Source organism: Aspergillus stella-maris, assembly GCF_047715825.1.
Source record: "Aspergillus stella-maris strain CBS 113639 unplaced genomic scaffold BDV14scaffold_40, whole genome shotgun sequence".
Lineage (NCBI taxonomy): Eukaryota > Fungi > Ascomycota > Eurotiomycetes > Eurotiales > Aspergillaceae > Aspergillus > Aspergillus stella-maris.
Genome location: NW_027396834.1, coordinates 133,123 through 148,389, shown reverse-complemented (window position 1 = coordinate 148,389; position 15,267 = coordinate 133,123). Strand labels below are relative to the sequence as shown.

The 15,267-nt window shown below is 51.7% G+C and overlaps 6 protein-coding genes across 6 annotated transcripts; 3 read left to right on the top strand and 3 right to left on the bottom strand.

Annotated features, from left to right (window-relative positions):
• The first annotated feature begins 366 nt into the window (after nucleotides 1-366).
• Nucleotides 367-3,008, top strand: BDV14DRAFT_89192 (uncharacterized protein). The gene has a single exon (XM_073777794.1). It carries the CDS (start codon nucleotides 504-506, stop codon nucleotides 2,856-2,858), a length of 2,355 nt encoding a protein of 784 aa, XP_073626520.1. The 5' UTR covers nucleotides 367-503; the 3' UTR covers nucleotides 2,859-3,008.
• Nucleotides 3,009-3,613: 605 nt separating this feature from the next.
• BDV14DRAFT_89166 (uncharacterized protein) lies at nucleotides 3,614-6,157 on the bottom strand. The gene is made up of 3 exons (XM_073777793.1): nucleotides 5,817-6,157; nucleotides 4,226-5,743; nucleotides 3,614-4,173 (listed from the first exon to the last, which is right to left on the bottom strand). Exons 1-3 carry the CDS (start codon nucleotides 5,874-5,876, stop codon nucleotides 3,853-3,855), a joined length of 1,899 nt encoding a protein of 632 aa, XP_073626519.1. The 5' UTR covers nucleotides 5,877-6,157; the 3' UTR covers nucleotides 3,614-3,852.
• Nucleotides 6,158-7,389: 1,232 nt separating this feature from the next.
• On the bottom strand, nucleotides 7,390-8,645 carry BDV14DRAFT_176398 (EI24 domain-containing protein). Its single transcript, XM_073769241.1, has 3 exons — nucleotides 8,319-8,645; nucleotides 7,687-8,264; nucleotides 7,390-7,631 (listed from the first exon to the last, which is right to left on the bottom strand). The coding sequence occupies exons 1-3, from the start codon at nucleotides 8,361-8,363 to the stop codon at nucleotides 7,457-7,459; spliced, it is 798 nt and encodes a 265-aa protein (XP_073626518.1). The 5' UTR covers nucleotides 8,364-8,645; the 3' UTR covers nucleotides 7,390-7,456.
• BDV14DRAFT_89130 (HNH endonuclease) lies at nucleotides 8,493-10,062 on the top strand. The gene is made up of 3 exons (XM_073777792.1): nucleotides 8,493-8,801; nucleotides 8,875-9,301; nucleotides 9,364-10,062. The coding sequence occupies exons 2-3, from the start codon at nucleotides 9,080-9,082 to the stop codon at nucleotides 9,922-9,924; spliced, it is 783 nt and encodes a 260-aa protein (XP_073626517.1). The 5' UTR covers nucleotides 8,493-8,801; nucleotides 8,875-9,079; the 3' UTR covers nucleotides 9,925-10,062.
• On the bottom strand, nucleotides 9,896-13,536 carry BDV14DRAFT_176393 (translation initiation factor 2). Its single transcript, XM_073769240.1, has 3 exons — nucleotides 13,390-13,536; nucleotides 10,343-13,328; nucleotides 9,896-10,290 (listed from the first exon to the last, which is right to left on the bottom strand). The coding sequence occupies exons 1-3, from the start codon at nucleotides 13,411-13,413 to the stop codon at nucleotides 10,139-10,141; spliced, it is 3,162 nt and encodes a 1,053-aa protein (XP_073626516.1). The 5' UTR covers nucleotides 13,414-13,536; the 3' UTR covers nucleotides 9,896-10,138.
• BDV14DRAFT_176390 (putative mitochondrial carrier protein (Ymc1)) lies at nucleotides 13,521-15,235 on the top strand. Its single transcript, XM_073769239.1, has 5 exons — nucleotides 13,521-13,817; nucleotides 14,019-14,030; nucleotides 14,080-14,216; nucleotides 14,270-14,898; nucleotides 14,966-15,235. Exons 1-5 carry the CDS (start codon nucleotides 13,718-13,720, stop codon nucleotides 14,994-14,996), a joined length of 909 nt encoding a protein of 302 aa, XP_073626515.1. The 5' UTR covers nucleotides 13,521-13,717; the 3' UTR covers nucleotides 14,997-15,235.
• The last annotated feature ends 32 nt before the right edge of the window (nucleotides 15,236-15,267 follow it).

Below are 15,267 nucleotides of genomic sequence, written 5' to 3'. Positions count from 1 at the left end.
TGACCATGTTTACGATAAATACTCAGCGAGGACCACTCGATCTATTTAATGCTATCTTTTAAGCTTCTTATTCTATTTATGCGAATGCTGGCGTTTCAGGGCTGGCGCCTCAGAGCGCCTGCAGCCAATGAGCGGGCGGGACTCCGTTGTACATCTCGATCGACTTCTTGACGCGCGCCAACTGATTCTCTCTTCACAGCCAACCATTCAGACTTTCTGCAGAAGCTAACACAATACTGCTCTAGATTCTGCAGATAGCGATGATCCTGGTCAGCCCATGCAATTAGACGCCTAAATTTGGACAATGTTCCGGCGCATAAAGGGCCTCATGGCTCCTGCTCCCGAAGAGCTTCTGTGTTATCCTTTGGCTACTTTATCTCTTTCCTTTGTCTTTTCTTCTTTCTGATTTCATTCTGATACTGACTCTCGTTATTTCTCAGGCATATGACCCAGCAACATGCGTTTTCCTAATTTGTTATAAAGGCCCTCGCTCGACCATCGCGATGATCTCACTCGCTCTGTCTGTTAGCTGCCTTCGCTCTTTTTCTACACTTTTCGCAATGCTTTTTCTCTTCCTTCTTTTGCTATCTACTTGCTCGGCTGGTCCGATTTTCTTTCCTTCTCTATCCAATAATGATGCCCTAAGTGCAGCTTCAACCACGCCGCTTGCTTCTGCTTTCGTCGCTAGAGACGACGGCGATGGCGATGGCGAGGATGATGATCCACTAGTGGTCATTCCAGTCACTCCAGACCCTAGCGAACTTCCTGGGTATATGCCCTCGAGTATTCCTTCCGAGGCTGGGCCTACCCCTGCTTCCACGCCTAGTCCGACTTCTACACCCGATGAGGAAACCACGACAAAGACGAGCGAGACCACGCCCTCGTCTGCCCCCGCCACTTCGCATGTTGAGAACTCCGCGACGCCTTCGCCCTCGCAAACTGCTGAGGCAGAGCATAGTACCCCTACTTCCAGTCCAACATCTACTCCTACTCCGGTGGATGAGTCCACAAGTTCAACAAGTGGGACGCCCTCCCCTGCTGCTTCGGAAACAGAAGCAGGGCCCAACACGCCGTCTCCAACTCCCACTCGTACACCAGCGGGTGAGCCTACAAGCCCAAGCTCAACGGGCGTGACAACACCCTCGCCAGCTTCTCCAGGGCCAGAGTCTAACACACCGTCTCCTACATTCACGCCCACTGCTACATCCACAGTTATTCCAACCCCAGAAAATCAGACAAGTGTACCTGCGGCAACAACTCCTTCGCCTACTCCTCAGGGAACCACAACCAGGTCTGAGACACCGACGCCTTCGTCCACACCGAGTGAAGGACCACCAACGCCGTCGCCAGTTTCACAATCTGTCAGCCCTGCTCCTACCCTCGAGGATGGGAGTATAAGTGCGACCAACCAATCTCCATCCGCAACGCCCGAGTCATCTGCACAATTAACGACTGGCTTAATTGAAGATCTTTCAGGTACAGACTCGGAAACAGGCACCAGTCAGAGTCCCTCCAGCCCGGCGGCCACTTCATCCTCAACCCCGAGCCCAAGCCCGAGCGCGACTCCTACTACAACATCATCTTCGAGTAAGCCCACGACTTCGAGCCCAATTATCTCAACGGAAACAGAGATCGAGGCTACATCCTCTTCTTCCCCGCAATTGCAAACAAGCAGTCCTGTGGTTCCTACAAGCAGCAGCACTCCTGCCGGCGCGGGTATGACAGGCAGTCCGACAACACCGGTCGTGGTCATCATCTCAGATGGTGCGGACCAGGGGCAGCCTACCAGTCAGGTCATTTACCCTGGGTCTAGCTCGGGCATCTCGGTGTCAGCTTCTTCATCACTGATGGTCTCAAGCCCTACCTTGACGCTTACGTCTTCGCCCACTCCTGCCTCCCCTTCGGCCTCTACCACACCGACCGCGGCAACGCCCTCCCACACTCCCGAGCAAATGCCAGAGGAAACGCCTAATTCAACAACTACGATCACGGCTATTTCGACCGTTGTCCAAACGTCCACCCTGCCAGAAGGTCAAACAGCGCCACCAAGCACCTCCAGCACCGAGAGTGGGCCAAGCTCTACCACGACAATTACCGCAATCTCAACTCTTGTTCAGACATCCACACTCGCAGAAGGTCAAGAAACGCCAGTAAGCTCATCTTCTGCGTGGGGCAAGCCAAGCTCGACGACTACAATTGTACAAGTCTCAACTGTCGTCCAAACATCCACTCTAGCCCCCGGCCAAGAGACTCCCCAGCCCGAAATTCCCATGGAAGGACCATCATCCACAACAACCGTCACAGAAGTCGCTACCATCGTTCAAACATCATCGAGCCCAGCATCATCCCAGCCCCAACCCACAGAGACAAAATCCAGTCAACCAACGGTACAAGCCACTCCCGTTGAGGAACCAAGCTCAACGACAACAATAACAGTGATATCAACAATCGTGCACACGTCGACCCTCCACGCCGAAACATCCGCGGAGCCGACCCCCGGGAGCTCTCAATTCCAATCCCAACCACGCAAAACCATTACCGTCGGAGCAACGAAGACCGAGACGATTCAGAAGACGGCGACGACTACGGCATTGGAAACCGTTGCGGCTTCCCCTTCGAGCGGCGCAGATAATCAGAACCAAATCAATGCCGCTAATACCGCTGCTGCAAACACCGCTGCTGCGGACAGTGGCGAGAACAACGACGACGATGAGCTCTCCGTCATCCCATACACCCCTTCTGGCTTCGCAACGATAACGGTGACTGTTACGGCGACGGTGACCAATCCTGGAGCCACGGAGACACTCACTGTGACAAATGATGAGTTCCGAACTAGGGTTATGAGTTTGCTTGGATGATCCATCCATTTGGTTGATTTTGTTTGTACGTTTTGTTCAGTCACGTATGGATTTACTTGCATAACATTGTGGAGTAGAGCGTGTACAGCGTTAGTTCTAAGTTAGCATAATGTATATTAATGTTACGAGTGGGAAAGTAAGTCTTGGTGCAGCGCAGGTTTGTAGTGACTTTGGAGTTATACAGTAGTTATACGCATTGCATAGTGCTGCAGCGCCCATGACTCAGAGCAAGGGTTCAAAAGTCTAGACATCCACTGACTCGAGTCTGCTTAGTGGGTCTAGACATGATGTTCATGCTACCATGAGTCAGGTTATGTTATGCATGTCTCGAAAGTATAGCTCAGGTTTCAAAAGGCTGATTTATAATGTACATTTCAGGTTGTATATATTGGTTCATAGTGGCATAGTAAATAGTACTTTTGACAGATGTAGAGTATATATGCATGTGATTGTGGTGGCACTTCTGGCGTCGCGTTGGCTTGAACCTAATTGTTGCTTGTTAACTCGGAATATCTGAGACTTAAACCTTCGGATTCACATATCACAGAGAAGCGCCTCGTATTCGCCATGACAATCTCCATTTGGGAGGAATTGCGAGACGTGAGACCCAAGAATTGGTAGTCGTAACCCCGATAATTAGCACATACCTGACAAGGTAGGAGCTAAAAATAAGATCGGCGCGTGAAAGTTCGGTTCGGCGCTGATCATGTTCACGTGACCCGGAGCCCGATCCGGGTTTGAATAGAGCCCGCAAGAGCCCGCGGGCTCGCTTAGAGCCTTGTGAGGCCCTGAATTGGGTTGCAATGAGACTGCCACGTAGACTGACGGAGGGATCCCATGGACGTCGCCGGTCCCAGCTGCGTAATGGAGCCCGAATTTGTGCTTGTTGTTGAACATAGCTGATCTCTTTCAAGTCGGTGGGAAACGCCTGACCGTAGGTAACTTGATGACAATTCTTTGTCGTTTTTCGTGCTGCTTTACAAACAGCAATGGCTTATATCTCAGATAACAAGCCTCCTGCTTCAGCGAACTTTGCCTGGTATGCCTTTAGACTGGCCCATTGGCGCAACTCTTCCTCATCGCGTTCATGGTCACTGAGGTAGCTCATGGCTCGTCCCTGTGTCTGAGGGCTAGATGGAGCTTTTGCAGTAGACCCTAGGCCTTCCAAACGGACAAGAGTGTCAATGAATGCGTATAGGTACGCCTCGGCCTCCTCTCTGGTAAGAGGTTGTGGCCCCGTCGCGTTTGGAGTAGTTGCTATTGTTGATTTTGATAAGTCCAACAAGGTAGATGCGATTTGGCGGATTTTAGATGTCTAGCCTTGGTTAGCTTTTTATACCAATATCAACATAGTGAGGTCAACTTACAACGCTTGCGCCATTAGGCTCCATGTTGACTTCATTGACTGTCTGTAACAGAACAAATAGGTCTCGTATCACAAGCCGCCGCTCTTCACCCATGATGTTGCTAATTTGGTCGGTTGAATCGCTGCTGTTGCCTTCTGGAGAAGTAGGAGTAGGCTGGTGCGTTTGAGTTTGGTACATCTTCCATGCTTCGTGCAAGCTCCAATACTTCTCAACCAAATACGATCTGGTTGCAAGCTGGCTGGCGTATATGTTTGACTTTTGGATCTCATACTGAATATGGCGCCTTTCGGCTGGGCCTGGCTCCTCGGGGTCAAGCGACATCTTGACATCTTCCTTCTGATCAAACGATGCGCCTTCAGTCGGGTACAACGAAAGCTCATTTGGGATATTTGCCAACGCCAGTTTGCTCTTCTGTAAGCACTCGTATATGACAACTCTTTGTCGATCCCAGTCAAAGATTTGACCTGCGCCAAAGGCGGTCTCCCAGGCCGAAACTGGATTATAAGAGCCAAATACGCGGACGTTGGCGTTGAAACCCACAAGGCGGGAGACCTTGTTTGGTGGTTGCTGTCCGATGTGATCCGGGAATATGTATTCGTCGTCCACCTCTAAGGGTAACGGGGGATACCGTTCCGTTGGAGTCTCAGGTGGAACGTGAAGCGCCGAATCATGAGAGCCCATCTGTTGCAGGGTCCGGTAACCCACAAGAGTTGTATAGAATAATCGTCGCCCAAGTTCCACCTCTAGAATAGTAGGGAGATGTTCATCCTGCGAGTGGAATGAGGATGAAGAAGCCGGGCTTGTCGGATCCAAAGCTGGAGCTCGCGCCTGAGGTGGAGTACAGAGACTGTTGACATGAATCATGGTCATGCATTCTGCAAGATAAGCTCTGCATGATCGAATGTTCCAGACATAGCCCGAGCAGAGGCCTAGATAGTAGCTGATTGCAGCGTCATAAACGGTAGTGGCGCGATCGAGGTAACCAGACCCACGCGCCTGAACAGCAATGTCGCGACACCTCTTGACCAATGCGGTTGAATGTGGAAATGCTGCCTTTTCTTCGGGTCTCAAATGCAGCTTAGGTCTCCGTGGGAAGGATGCGACCAGTGATCCGATCATTCCGGCCGTCAAGGCTAAGAATGTGCTGTTGTTGAGATCTTCTCTCCGCTCGAGGGCGGCGCGATATGTAGGCTCATGAGGAATAGGAATGAGCGGATGGATGTACGTGAAATAATCATCAATCAGCATGCGCATTGTAGACAGACAGCAGATTGATTCCAGGGATAGTGCGCTTGAGGTGGCCTGAAGGCCAATGCCGGTCAAAGAGGGTGAAAGTTGAGAGGACGATTGATCCGGCGAGGGTGAATTCGAGGGCGCATAGGGAGTCTCCCCGAGCTTCTGCTTCTTGAAAGCTTCAGCATGGCGATTGGGAGGACCGCGGCGTCGTGTTGGCCTCTCGTATGTGCAGGGAATGTTCAGGCTCGCGCATGAGCGACAGGGGGGACCGCTGGTGTCGCACTACCCCACGGCTCCAGTCAGTCTATTTGGGGTAGCTCTTCAATCGAGGGGGTGCTCAACGGTTGCGACTCACCTTCACCTTCCTGATACTGCAGGCATCGCAAGCCTTCTGTAGCCGGGTTCGTTGGTCCATTAATGCGCAAGTAGTCGAGAGGCCGTTTCCATAGCTTTGAGGGTACTTTTCAGGTGGTGGTCATGGTGTGGGTCATGGGCAGCTTCAAATAGCTGGGGAGCAACCCCACTAATGCACGGTAGTGAGGGACATTCTCGGAGGGGTCACAGCACACAAACGAAGGGAGAGAGGAGATGTAATAGGAGAGAGTCGGAGAGTAAAGGAGAGGATGGGGAAGAAGGAAGAGAAGAGAGAAAGGGAAGAGAAGGCACGGACTTTGGGAGTCGACTATGAGAGATTTCTGGAAACACAATTAAGGTTTACTAGGCACGACGCTGTACGCTTAATCACTAACCTCCGTCCCTTCTCCCACTCCCAGGCTTCCAACGACTTCCCCAACACTCTCACGGCTTTCCCTTTCAGGCTTCTGCATCACACTGGCTTCCCTCGTGGTAGCCGCAGCCCTGGCCTAGCCTTATCCGGAAGATGATATCCTGGCTCATAACACAGAGTACAGAATATGGAGTTGAGGCAACTGCCCCTCGAGATCCAAAAAAGCCAACGAGGTTCCACGACTCAGTGACCCCGTGAAGTTGTCGTCCCCAGCCAATGCGCGTTTCTCCTTCGCCGGCTTCGACGGATGATCGACGACGGTGTTTGGAAAATGACAAAGTTACGAGTGCGCCGAGGCCACATCAGTTTAGTCTACGCGAACAACATCGCGACTTTACGGGGTGCACTGCACGCATCAAACTCTATCGAGCATACCTGCAGGAAGCCTCCAAAATCCTTTGGAAAGCCAAATCGGATTCTCCAGAGTCAATCAAGCGTCAAGCCGTTAGCCCGGCCAGGTGCGGGAATTTCACGCAGGCGTTCTTGGCTCGCATGCAGCATCAGGCAAGCAAGCAGGACAGCGGGGACGAAAATAATTTGATGCCCAAGCAGGGTCTGCGATTTGCTTTGCTATGACGCTCGTCGATTTGCATGCCCTGTCTGCCAGTTAGCTAGTGACAGTGCGGTCCTGCGGCTGCCTGGCGGATGGCATTATGCCTGTTCCGGACGCGAGACGGGGATCGTCGTGGTGCTAATTCCTCCAAATGTCCGGAGTATCACTATTCCGATGCCTGGCGCAATCTGGCTTCTGGAAGACTACTCGCGCCCTGACGATGGAACGTCGTGCCTCACCTTCCTGTATGAGCAGGTCACGTGAAATATACTTCCTCTCGGCTGCAGGATGCCACGAATGAGAGGCTGGCAGACAGGGAAATCACTCCTGTAGACTAAAGAGGCAACAGTCTCGAGCCTGTGGTTATTTGCAACGGGGATATTTGAAACAAAATCTCGCATGCATACATACCGGGCAAGGCTGCGACAGATCGTGGAATCGTATTGGAAGGTGAGTAGAGTTCCACGCCTTGTCGTATGCCGGATTGACTTTTTGGGGCGCGGGAGTCTAAACTCCGGTTTCAGATGCAGGTCCAAGACTTCATAGACCCTAGTATGGACCATATAGACAAAGTTAAAATTCCAAATCATGTTAATTGGTATCCATTGGTTGATATAAACAGAACAACTACTGTATGATCGAGATTGCCCTGAAGTCATAGCAAGCCATCTTGGTCTCGATATAGTGCATCTCGGTCAGGCCGTCTACCCAATAACGGCCGCCGATTCTCAATCTCAGTTGCCCACAACGCCGCCCCAACTGCAGTCGACATCAAAAAGAACATAGACAGCACAGGCACCAATTGCAGGACCAAAGCCACCGTTCCAAACCTGCCAATAACGTCAGTAACGGATATCCCGAGGCGCCTGTGCACTCAAAACTTACGTGGTATACTGCAACTGCCTCTTGCGAGCCCTCTCCTTCCTCTCCTGCTTTGTCAAATCCAACAGCTGAAAATACCGCCAATGATGAAACGGCCCGCCCCGGTACCCTGTCAAAATCAGGAACATCGGCGTGCCCGCAACAGGGATAAAATTCAGCGGCAGCAGAACAATGAATTCTAGGATCTGGCGCAGGGAAAAGGGCGAGTAGACTGCGTTCTGCGTCGGCTTGCCTAGCCTCTTGACGACGTCGTCGCCCTGCGGATGAAGCACGCGGCGTGCTGCAACCAGTTCGCCCTGGCCCTCGTTTACCATCACTGCATCAAATATATCCACCAGTGTCTCATCGACGAAGAAGGCTTCAAAGAGACCGGCTACGATTGCTGCGCCTTCGCCGAGGACTAGGAATGCGCCGCTAACCCATGCGGCGCGGCCTTGGAAAATGGCGAGGAAGGCTACTTGGGGGATGTAGGCGAAAAGGAAGAGGATTGTGTAGATGAAGGCGGAGATAAGGACAATTGGGATCAGGCGGGCTTTGAAGAGAGGCCAGAGGAAACGGTGGGAGGCGAAGTAGTAGATTCCCTAAAGAGTCGGTGTTAGCCAGGTGAAGCTGAAGCAATAACATTGGGAGCATACGCAAAGCGGATAAAGCCAGGCGGCTTTACTCATACCCAGAGGCATTGCAAACCCAAATTCGGAGTCCAAGATTTAATTCCAAAAACGACCTCCGAAAGACCAAGTGGTCGGTGTCAGAACGAGCGTTTGAGATGTTGCAATTGCTGCCTGCTCAGTTCCGAGCACCGCGACTATTGTTTGTGCTCCCAAACCCAATTGGTGTTTATCGATAAGGAACCTTCCCTTTCCCACGGCAGCAGGCGGTGAGGTGAGTCCACCACAGTCCCGAGTATAAAAGCCCACAATCTCTTCGCCTCTTCCTCTTCTTTTTCTTTTCTTTTACTATACTGATCACTCCTTCCTATTCACTCTGAAGTCCTCATCTCTCAATGGATCTTTCTGGAGGGGAAATGGAAGGTTAGAAGAGAATTGTTTATCTTTTCTCCGCCGACTTACCCCAAATTCTTCTTCTCCCTCGTGGAGCGTTTGGAAAATTCTTCTGCGGTACATATCGTCGATTTACCCTTTGGTTTGTGTAATGATCGATTCGATCTGATGCAATTGTAGAATTTCGTAGACCTGGCACGTAAAGCTTGATTGCCACTTAGCTTGAAGAGTCATTTCGCGTCATCGATCGGTTGCAGCTTAATACTGCCCGTTTGGGACCCCGGTTTGAAGCTCAACCAAGTCGACTTGGGTCAAAAGATCTCGAGAGTTCCTATTTATTTAGAGTGCTCTCTTGCCCTTTTGCCACTGTATAGGAATTGTTGAATGTTCCTACAATGGCTACCGCCGACTCCTCCGAGAATTACGCCGTCTTCCGCGAGTGCGTGTCCAGCGTTATCATCGCGAAGAGCAACAGGCATAAGCCCAAGAAGACTCCCAAGCGGAGATCATATAGAGCATCCAAGACAGCCAAACGGAAAGATGCCGACTCTGAAGATAGATCCTCGGCCACTAGCTCTGCAGAAGAAAATCCGGAAGAGTTGGCTGATTTCATCGATGTACTTCTTCCCGCCAAATATATATAATGGGCGTATGACGTATACTAACGAGAAACACACAGTTCATAGCATCCGAAATCTTCAGCACAACCCCAGAAGAGCTAAAAACGCTCTCATATTCTGCTCTTCAACACTCGCCAGCTCTTGCCGACACTTACTCCATTCCATTATCCCATACAACACTAGAGTCTCTATCCAACCCTTTACCAAGCAGCATTCCCGACACCCTCCAAACATACGGGTACAGTCCGGACCTCGACCCGCCGTCCCTCCTATCCAAGGTGCTAACCGAGTACATCCCCTCTGCCACACGCCCACCGCCAATGTGGGTAACGACGCGCGCAGAGGCGTGCGAGATCTGCGATCGGAACTGGATCCCATTGTCGTATCATCATTTGATACCGCGCGGTGTGCATGAGAAGGTGCGCAAGAAGGGGTGGCATGATGAGTGGATGTTGAATAGCGTTGCTTGGTTGTGCCGGGCTTGTCATTCGTTTGTGCATCGGATGGCGGGGAATGAGGAGCTTGCTAGGGAGTGGTTTACCATTGAGAGGATTTTGGAAAGGGAGGATGTTAGGGATTGGGCGAGGTGGGTGGGGAGGGTGAGGTGGAAGGCTAGATAGGGTTTATGTATGTATGTATGTATGTATGTGTCTGAAAGAGTAAATTGTACTCTTTTAGTCTCATGGTATCCGTGATGCTGTAGTAGTGTAATGTACATATGGCTTTAGCCAAGTTTTCCAATGCCGGTAGATGCTTTGTACAGAGAAGAAGATCAGAGGGTAGAAATACAGTGACAAAGCATTGTTGTCACGGAAGAGCGGAAAGGGTAGGAAATTAGAGGTGTCGCTTCTCGGAGACCTCTTCGTAGCATTGCACCTGGTCGCCGACAGCAAAGTCAGTCCAGCCTTCGAAGCTGATACCGCACTCGGTGTCTTTGCGCATCTCCGTCACGTCCTTCTTGACGTTCTTGAGGGATGTAATTGAGCCTGGATCCTGTTAATAAGGGTGTTGTTGTTGACGTGAAGGGAAAGGGCTTACCGTCGTAAATAGTCTCCTGTCCTCTCAGGACGCGAACCTTCTTTGTGCGGTTGATCAGTCCGTTGCGAACCTTGCAACCAGCAATGAAGGTCTTCGCCTGCCTCTTGAGAGAGATTTCGAAGATTTGTCCAATTTCGGCTTCTCCAGTGACACGCTGCGTTAGTGTCGGTGCGAGCTGCTCGCTTAGTGTATCCTTAACATCGTCGACAAGCTTGTAGATGATGTTGTGCTCCTTGATACTGACAGCTAAGGACTCTGCCAATCGTGACATAGCTAAATCAATGGGCGTGTTGAAGGTGATAATGTGTCCGTTAGCAGCGGCAGCGAGCTCGATATCCGACTCGCTGATGGGTCCAACTTCAGAACGGAGGACTCTAGCGTAGACCTCGTTGTTTCCCACAGCGGTGACCGAGTTGAGAACGGCTTCAGCTGATCCGTCAACGTCTGCTTTGATGATAAAGTTGACTGGCTTAGGCCCAGATGTGATTTCTTCTTCTTCGTAGTCCTCGCCTTCTGCGGCCTCCTTTGCTCGCTTCGCGACTAATTCACGACGGGCCTCATTGATGGCTGTGGTATCTTCACTCAACTTCTCAATCTCCTCCTTCTCAAGTCGGTAGTCCACGACGTCCTTGGCATGTTGTTCGTCCCCGGCTTGCAACATCTCCGATCCTGCCGCCGGCTGATCTCTCCAACCATCAACCTCAACGGGCATACCGGGCGTAGCCTCGGAGATGGAGACGCCAGCTTCGTTCCTCAGAGTGCGGACGCGAGTCCATGTTTTGCCTGCAACAAGGATATCGCCAGGCCGGAGGGTACCGCGCCGGACAAGCACGGTCGCTACACGGCCGTAGCTCTTTGTCGTACCCTCAATGACCCAACCTTCGACGTAGCCATTGGTATCCGCTCTATGATCAAGAACCTCGGAAAGCGTAATAATAGCCTCTTCAAGCTCCAGCATTCCTTGGCCTGTCTTTCCACTGACGCCGATTGCCTGAACATCACCACCATAGTCTTCAACGTAGATGCCATTAACAGACAGGTCTTGTTTGACCTTTTCCGGGTCAATACCCTCCTTGTCGATCTTACTGATGGCAACAATGACAGGAACCTTGGCACTTGTGGCATGCTTGATAGCCTCGATAGTTTGCGGCTTGACACTGTCATCGGCAGCTACTACCAGGACCACAATATCCGTCACATCGGCACCACGTCGGCGCATATCAAGAAAAGCGGCGTGACCGGGTGTGTCAAGAAATGTGATTTTCTTGCCGGATGGCATACCAACAGAGAACGCACCAATGTGCTGAGTGATGCCTCCGTGCTCTGATGCAGCGACCGAGGCCTTGCGCAGCCAGTCCAGAATCGTCGTCTTTCCGTGGTCAACGTGGCCCATAATAGTGACAACCGGAGGCCTAGACGGCCAAATCGACTTGTCTTCTGGTATCGGTGCGGCGGTGAGATCGTTCTCCGCGCCGGTGTCGACCATAGGGTCATAGCCAAATTCAGTAGCAACCAACCCAGCTGTTTCAGCATCGAGAACATGGCTGTAAGAAACATCTTCAAAACCCATCTCTTCCATCTGCTGAACGAGCTGTGCCGGGCGCATGCCAAAGACATCGGCAAGGTTGCTCACACTGATGAACTCGGGAAGATATAGTGGCTTCGCTTCTGGTTCAGCCACCTCCTTCTCCCGAGCCCTTTGCTTCTTTTGCTTCTTTCGCTCCTCGCGTTGCTTATAGTATTCATCAATATCAAACTCCTCTTCGCCTGCCTCTTCAGATTCGCGCCCACGGGCTCCTCGCCGAACCGACTTCTTATCACGGGTTCCAGATCCATCGCGTTCTCTAGCGCGTTCCGAGTAAGAGTCTGACTCGAAGTCGGGGCCCTTGGGTTTTGCGACCTTGGCTCGTCGTTGGGATCCGTAACCTCCTTCTTCATCGAATTCTTGTGCTTCCTCCGCAGCTGCTTTCGCGGCCGCGTGCTTCCAGAATGCCGTCTGCCTAGGAGTGGGCTGGCGTTCATCGGTTTCGCGGCTCTGTGGAACGATTTTGCGAATCTTCAAGTCATCCGCGACCGAGTTACCAGATGAATCCGCCGAAGGAACAAGGCGGAGGTCCCTGACGGTATTCGTGCGACGTTCTGCTGGAAGATGATCATGGTCTCCCCTGGGTTTTTTCGTGTTGCATTTCGGACAGTACCACCGGGTGTTGAAGCAAGGAAACCCACATCCGGGGCATTTCCAGGTATCGTTTCTATCAGGAGGATTAAAATAATTATTCCCACGACGTTGCAGATTGCTCTTGCTTGGATGAAAGTCCTTGGGTATCGGTCTGCGTGCTTTACATAAGGGACAGAGCGTATGCTTGCCAAAACAAAGTTGACCGCAGTCAGGACACGTCCAATCTTGATGTCGCAGTGCCCCTGGTAGCGTTTTTGGGCCATTGATTTCGTATTTGGCGAGAGGCTGGCCATTCCTGCTCTCCCTATCATCTAATGGATAAGGAACATTAGTCTGACGGCGCTGCTCGGATTTGATGCGATTCAATCCAGGGTCTTGTTGTATTGGATTTAGGGTCTGTTGAGATCCCCATTGGCCCCATTGTTTCCGCGGTACAGGACGCGACAGTTTTGGCGTGAATTGCGGTGCCTGCGATTGTGGCGAATCCGGTACTATCCGGCTTCGTGATTGCGATTCCTGCGGTACATATTGCGGAGGTTGTCGAGGAGGTCGTGGTTGTTTTTCTTGTTGCGGCTGCTGCTGCTTTTGCTCGGTAGACTTCGACAACAGGGCGTTTCGGAGAGCTTGTTCCTCTGGACTCAAAGCGGGGGTTGATGCTTGTTGTTGTAGTTGTATCCTGGCTCCCCAGCGAGGGCCATTAGAAGATGTGGTTAATGAGGGATGGAAGCATCGTCGTGAAGAGCGGACTACAGCGGCATCTCGGAGTCGGGCTGTACCGGGCCACTGGACGGCATTATGGCGTGAGAGCTGTTGTTTTCTGTCAGTAACGACCGACATAAAATCCAGACACCAGAAAAGCGGAACATACCTGGACAACGGACCGCCTGTGCATTGTCGCAGCGTCTAGATGTTTTCCTCGGATGATCAGGCCAGCTCCGAAGGGAAAAGAAAGAGACTCCGCCGATAAGTTTTGGTTTCCCGCCTGCAGCTCACGTGAGGACCAATCAGAGGCCCGTATTCTGCTCCGAGCTGCGGGCGCTGAGGTGATAATTCCTGATAAGCAGCTCATCTGCCTCCTGCGCTCTCCAATTCTTGCGCCTTCCTCTTACACGGTCTCTGTTCTTGCTCCCCTTCCTGGCTACAGCCCGACGAACCCCCTGCAGTTCCAATTGCCCTGCGCCGGAGCCATAAGCACAATGGAACCCGAGATTCTGGAACACCATGATGAGGGAGCCCTGCGGATGATCAAGGATCTTGGAGCGGGCGCTGCTGGTGGAATCGCACAGGTCCTTCTTGGTATGTGATGATAATCTCTCCTTATCCTTCTTGGTTGCTTTCTGCCTTTTGCCTTGGGGTTTGTACAATTGGGTTCGAATCAAAGACCCCGCTATCTTCAAAGACGCAGTGCGGGGAGATTGCGGGTGATTGTGGTTGACTGTATCATGTTCTTAAAATGACACACAATGACTATAAACATTGTCGCTAATTATCTCTCAGGACAACCCTTCGGTACGCATCTCAATTGATCGGTATGCCGCCCTCAGCTAACCCCCCGCAGATATCGTCAAGGTGCGACTCCAAACGACAACCAACTATTCCAGCGCCCTCGACTGCGCCTCGCAGATCTTGAAGAAAGAGGGCCCCTTCGCCTTCTACAAAGGGACCCTCACCCCCCTCATCGGAATTGGTGCATGCGTAAGCCTTCCCGCAATTGCTTATATGGCCCTAAACAAGCTCACATCGACCAGGTCAGCGTCCAATTTGGTGCTTTCCACGAAGCCCGCCGCCGTCTCGAAGACCTCAACCACAAGAAATACGCCGACAGCACGCTCGGCTACGGCCAGTACTACATGGCCGGTGGTTTCGCTGGTATCACAAACTCCTTCCTCTCGGGCCCCATCGAGCACGTCCGTATCCGTCTCCAGACGCAGCCCCATGGCGCCGACCGCCTGTACACCGGCCCGCTCGACTGTATCCGCAAGCTCGTGAACCAGGGCGGATTCTGGAAGGGTCTCTACCGCGGACAAGCCGTTACATACCTGCGTGAAATTCAGGCTTACGGCGTGTGGTTCCTGACATTCGAATTCCTCATGAACCAGGACGCAAAGCGCAACAACGTCAAGCGCGAGGATATTTCGTCTCTCAAGGTCGCGACGTATGGTGGTTTAGCGGGTGAGGCGCTCTGGCTGTCCTCTTACCCGCTTGATGTGGTCAAGAGTAAGATGCAGTGCGATTCGTTCGGCGCGACGCAGCAGTTTAGCTCTATGCGGGACTGCTTCAAGAAGGTTTGGGCTACCGAGGGGATGATGGGCTTCTGGAAGGGGCTGGGCCCTACGCTGCTTAGGGCTATGCCAGTTTCCGCAGGAACTTTTGCTGTGTATGTCCTATTTCCCCCCTTTCGCACTGCTCTTAACCTGGGCTGATTTACTGACTGATTTATCTAGTGTCGAACTTACCATGAGAGCTCTGGGTTAGAGAACGTGATATATGACAACTCATATATAATCGCATAGAATGGTTTCCTTTCCAGTTTAGATATCCACGTCGGCTTTATTCAACAAGGGGCAAAAGTTCTTGCAGAAGGAAAAGTTCATCCTAGACCTTTGGACTGGTGGTTTTCATCATGAAGTGTTCTGTGTAGTCCACGATAAGGACAAGTCCGATATATCAATGACATTAATGACATTGCCAATAATGCATTTATCAGTTGCCCACATGAGCTGTGTACTCCAGTTGCTAGTAGAAA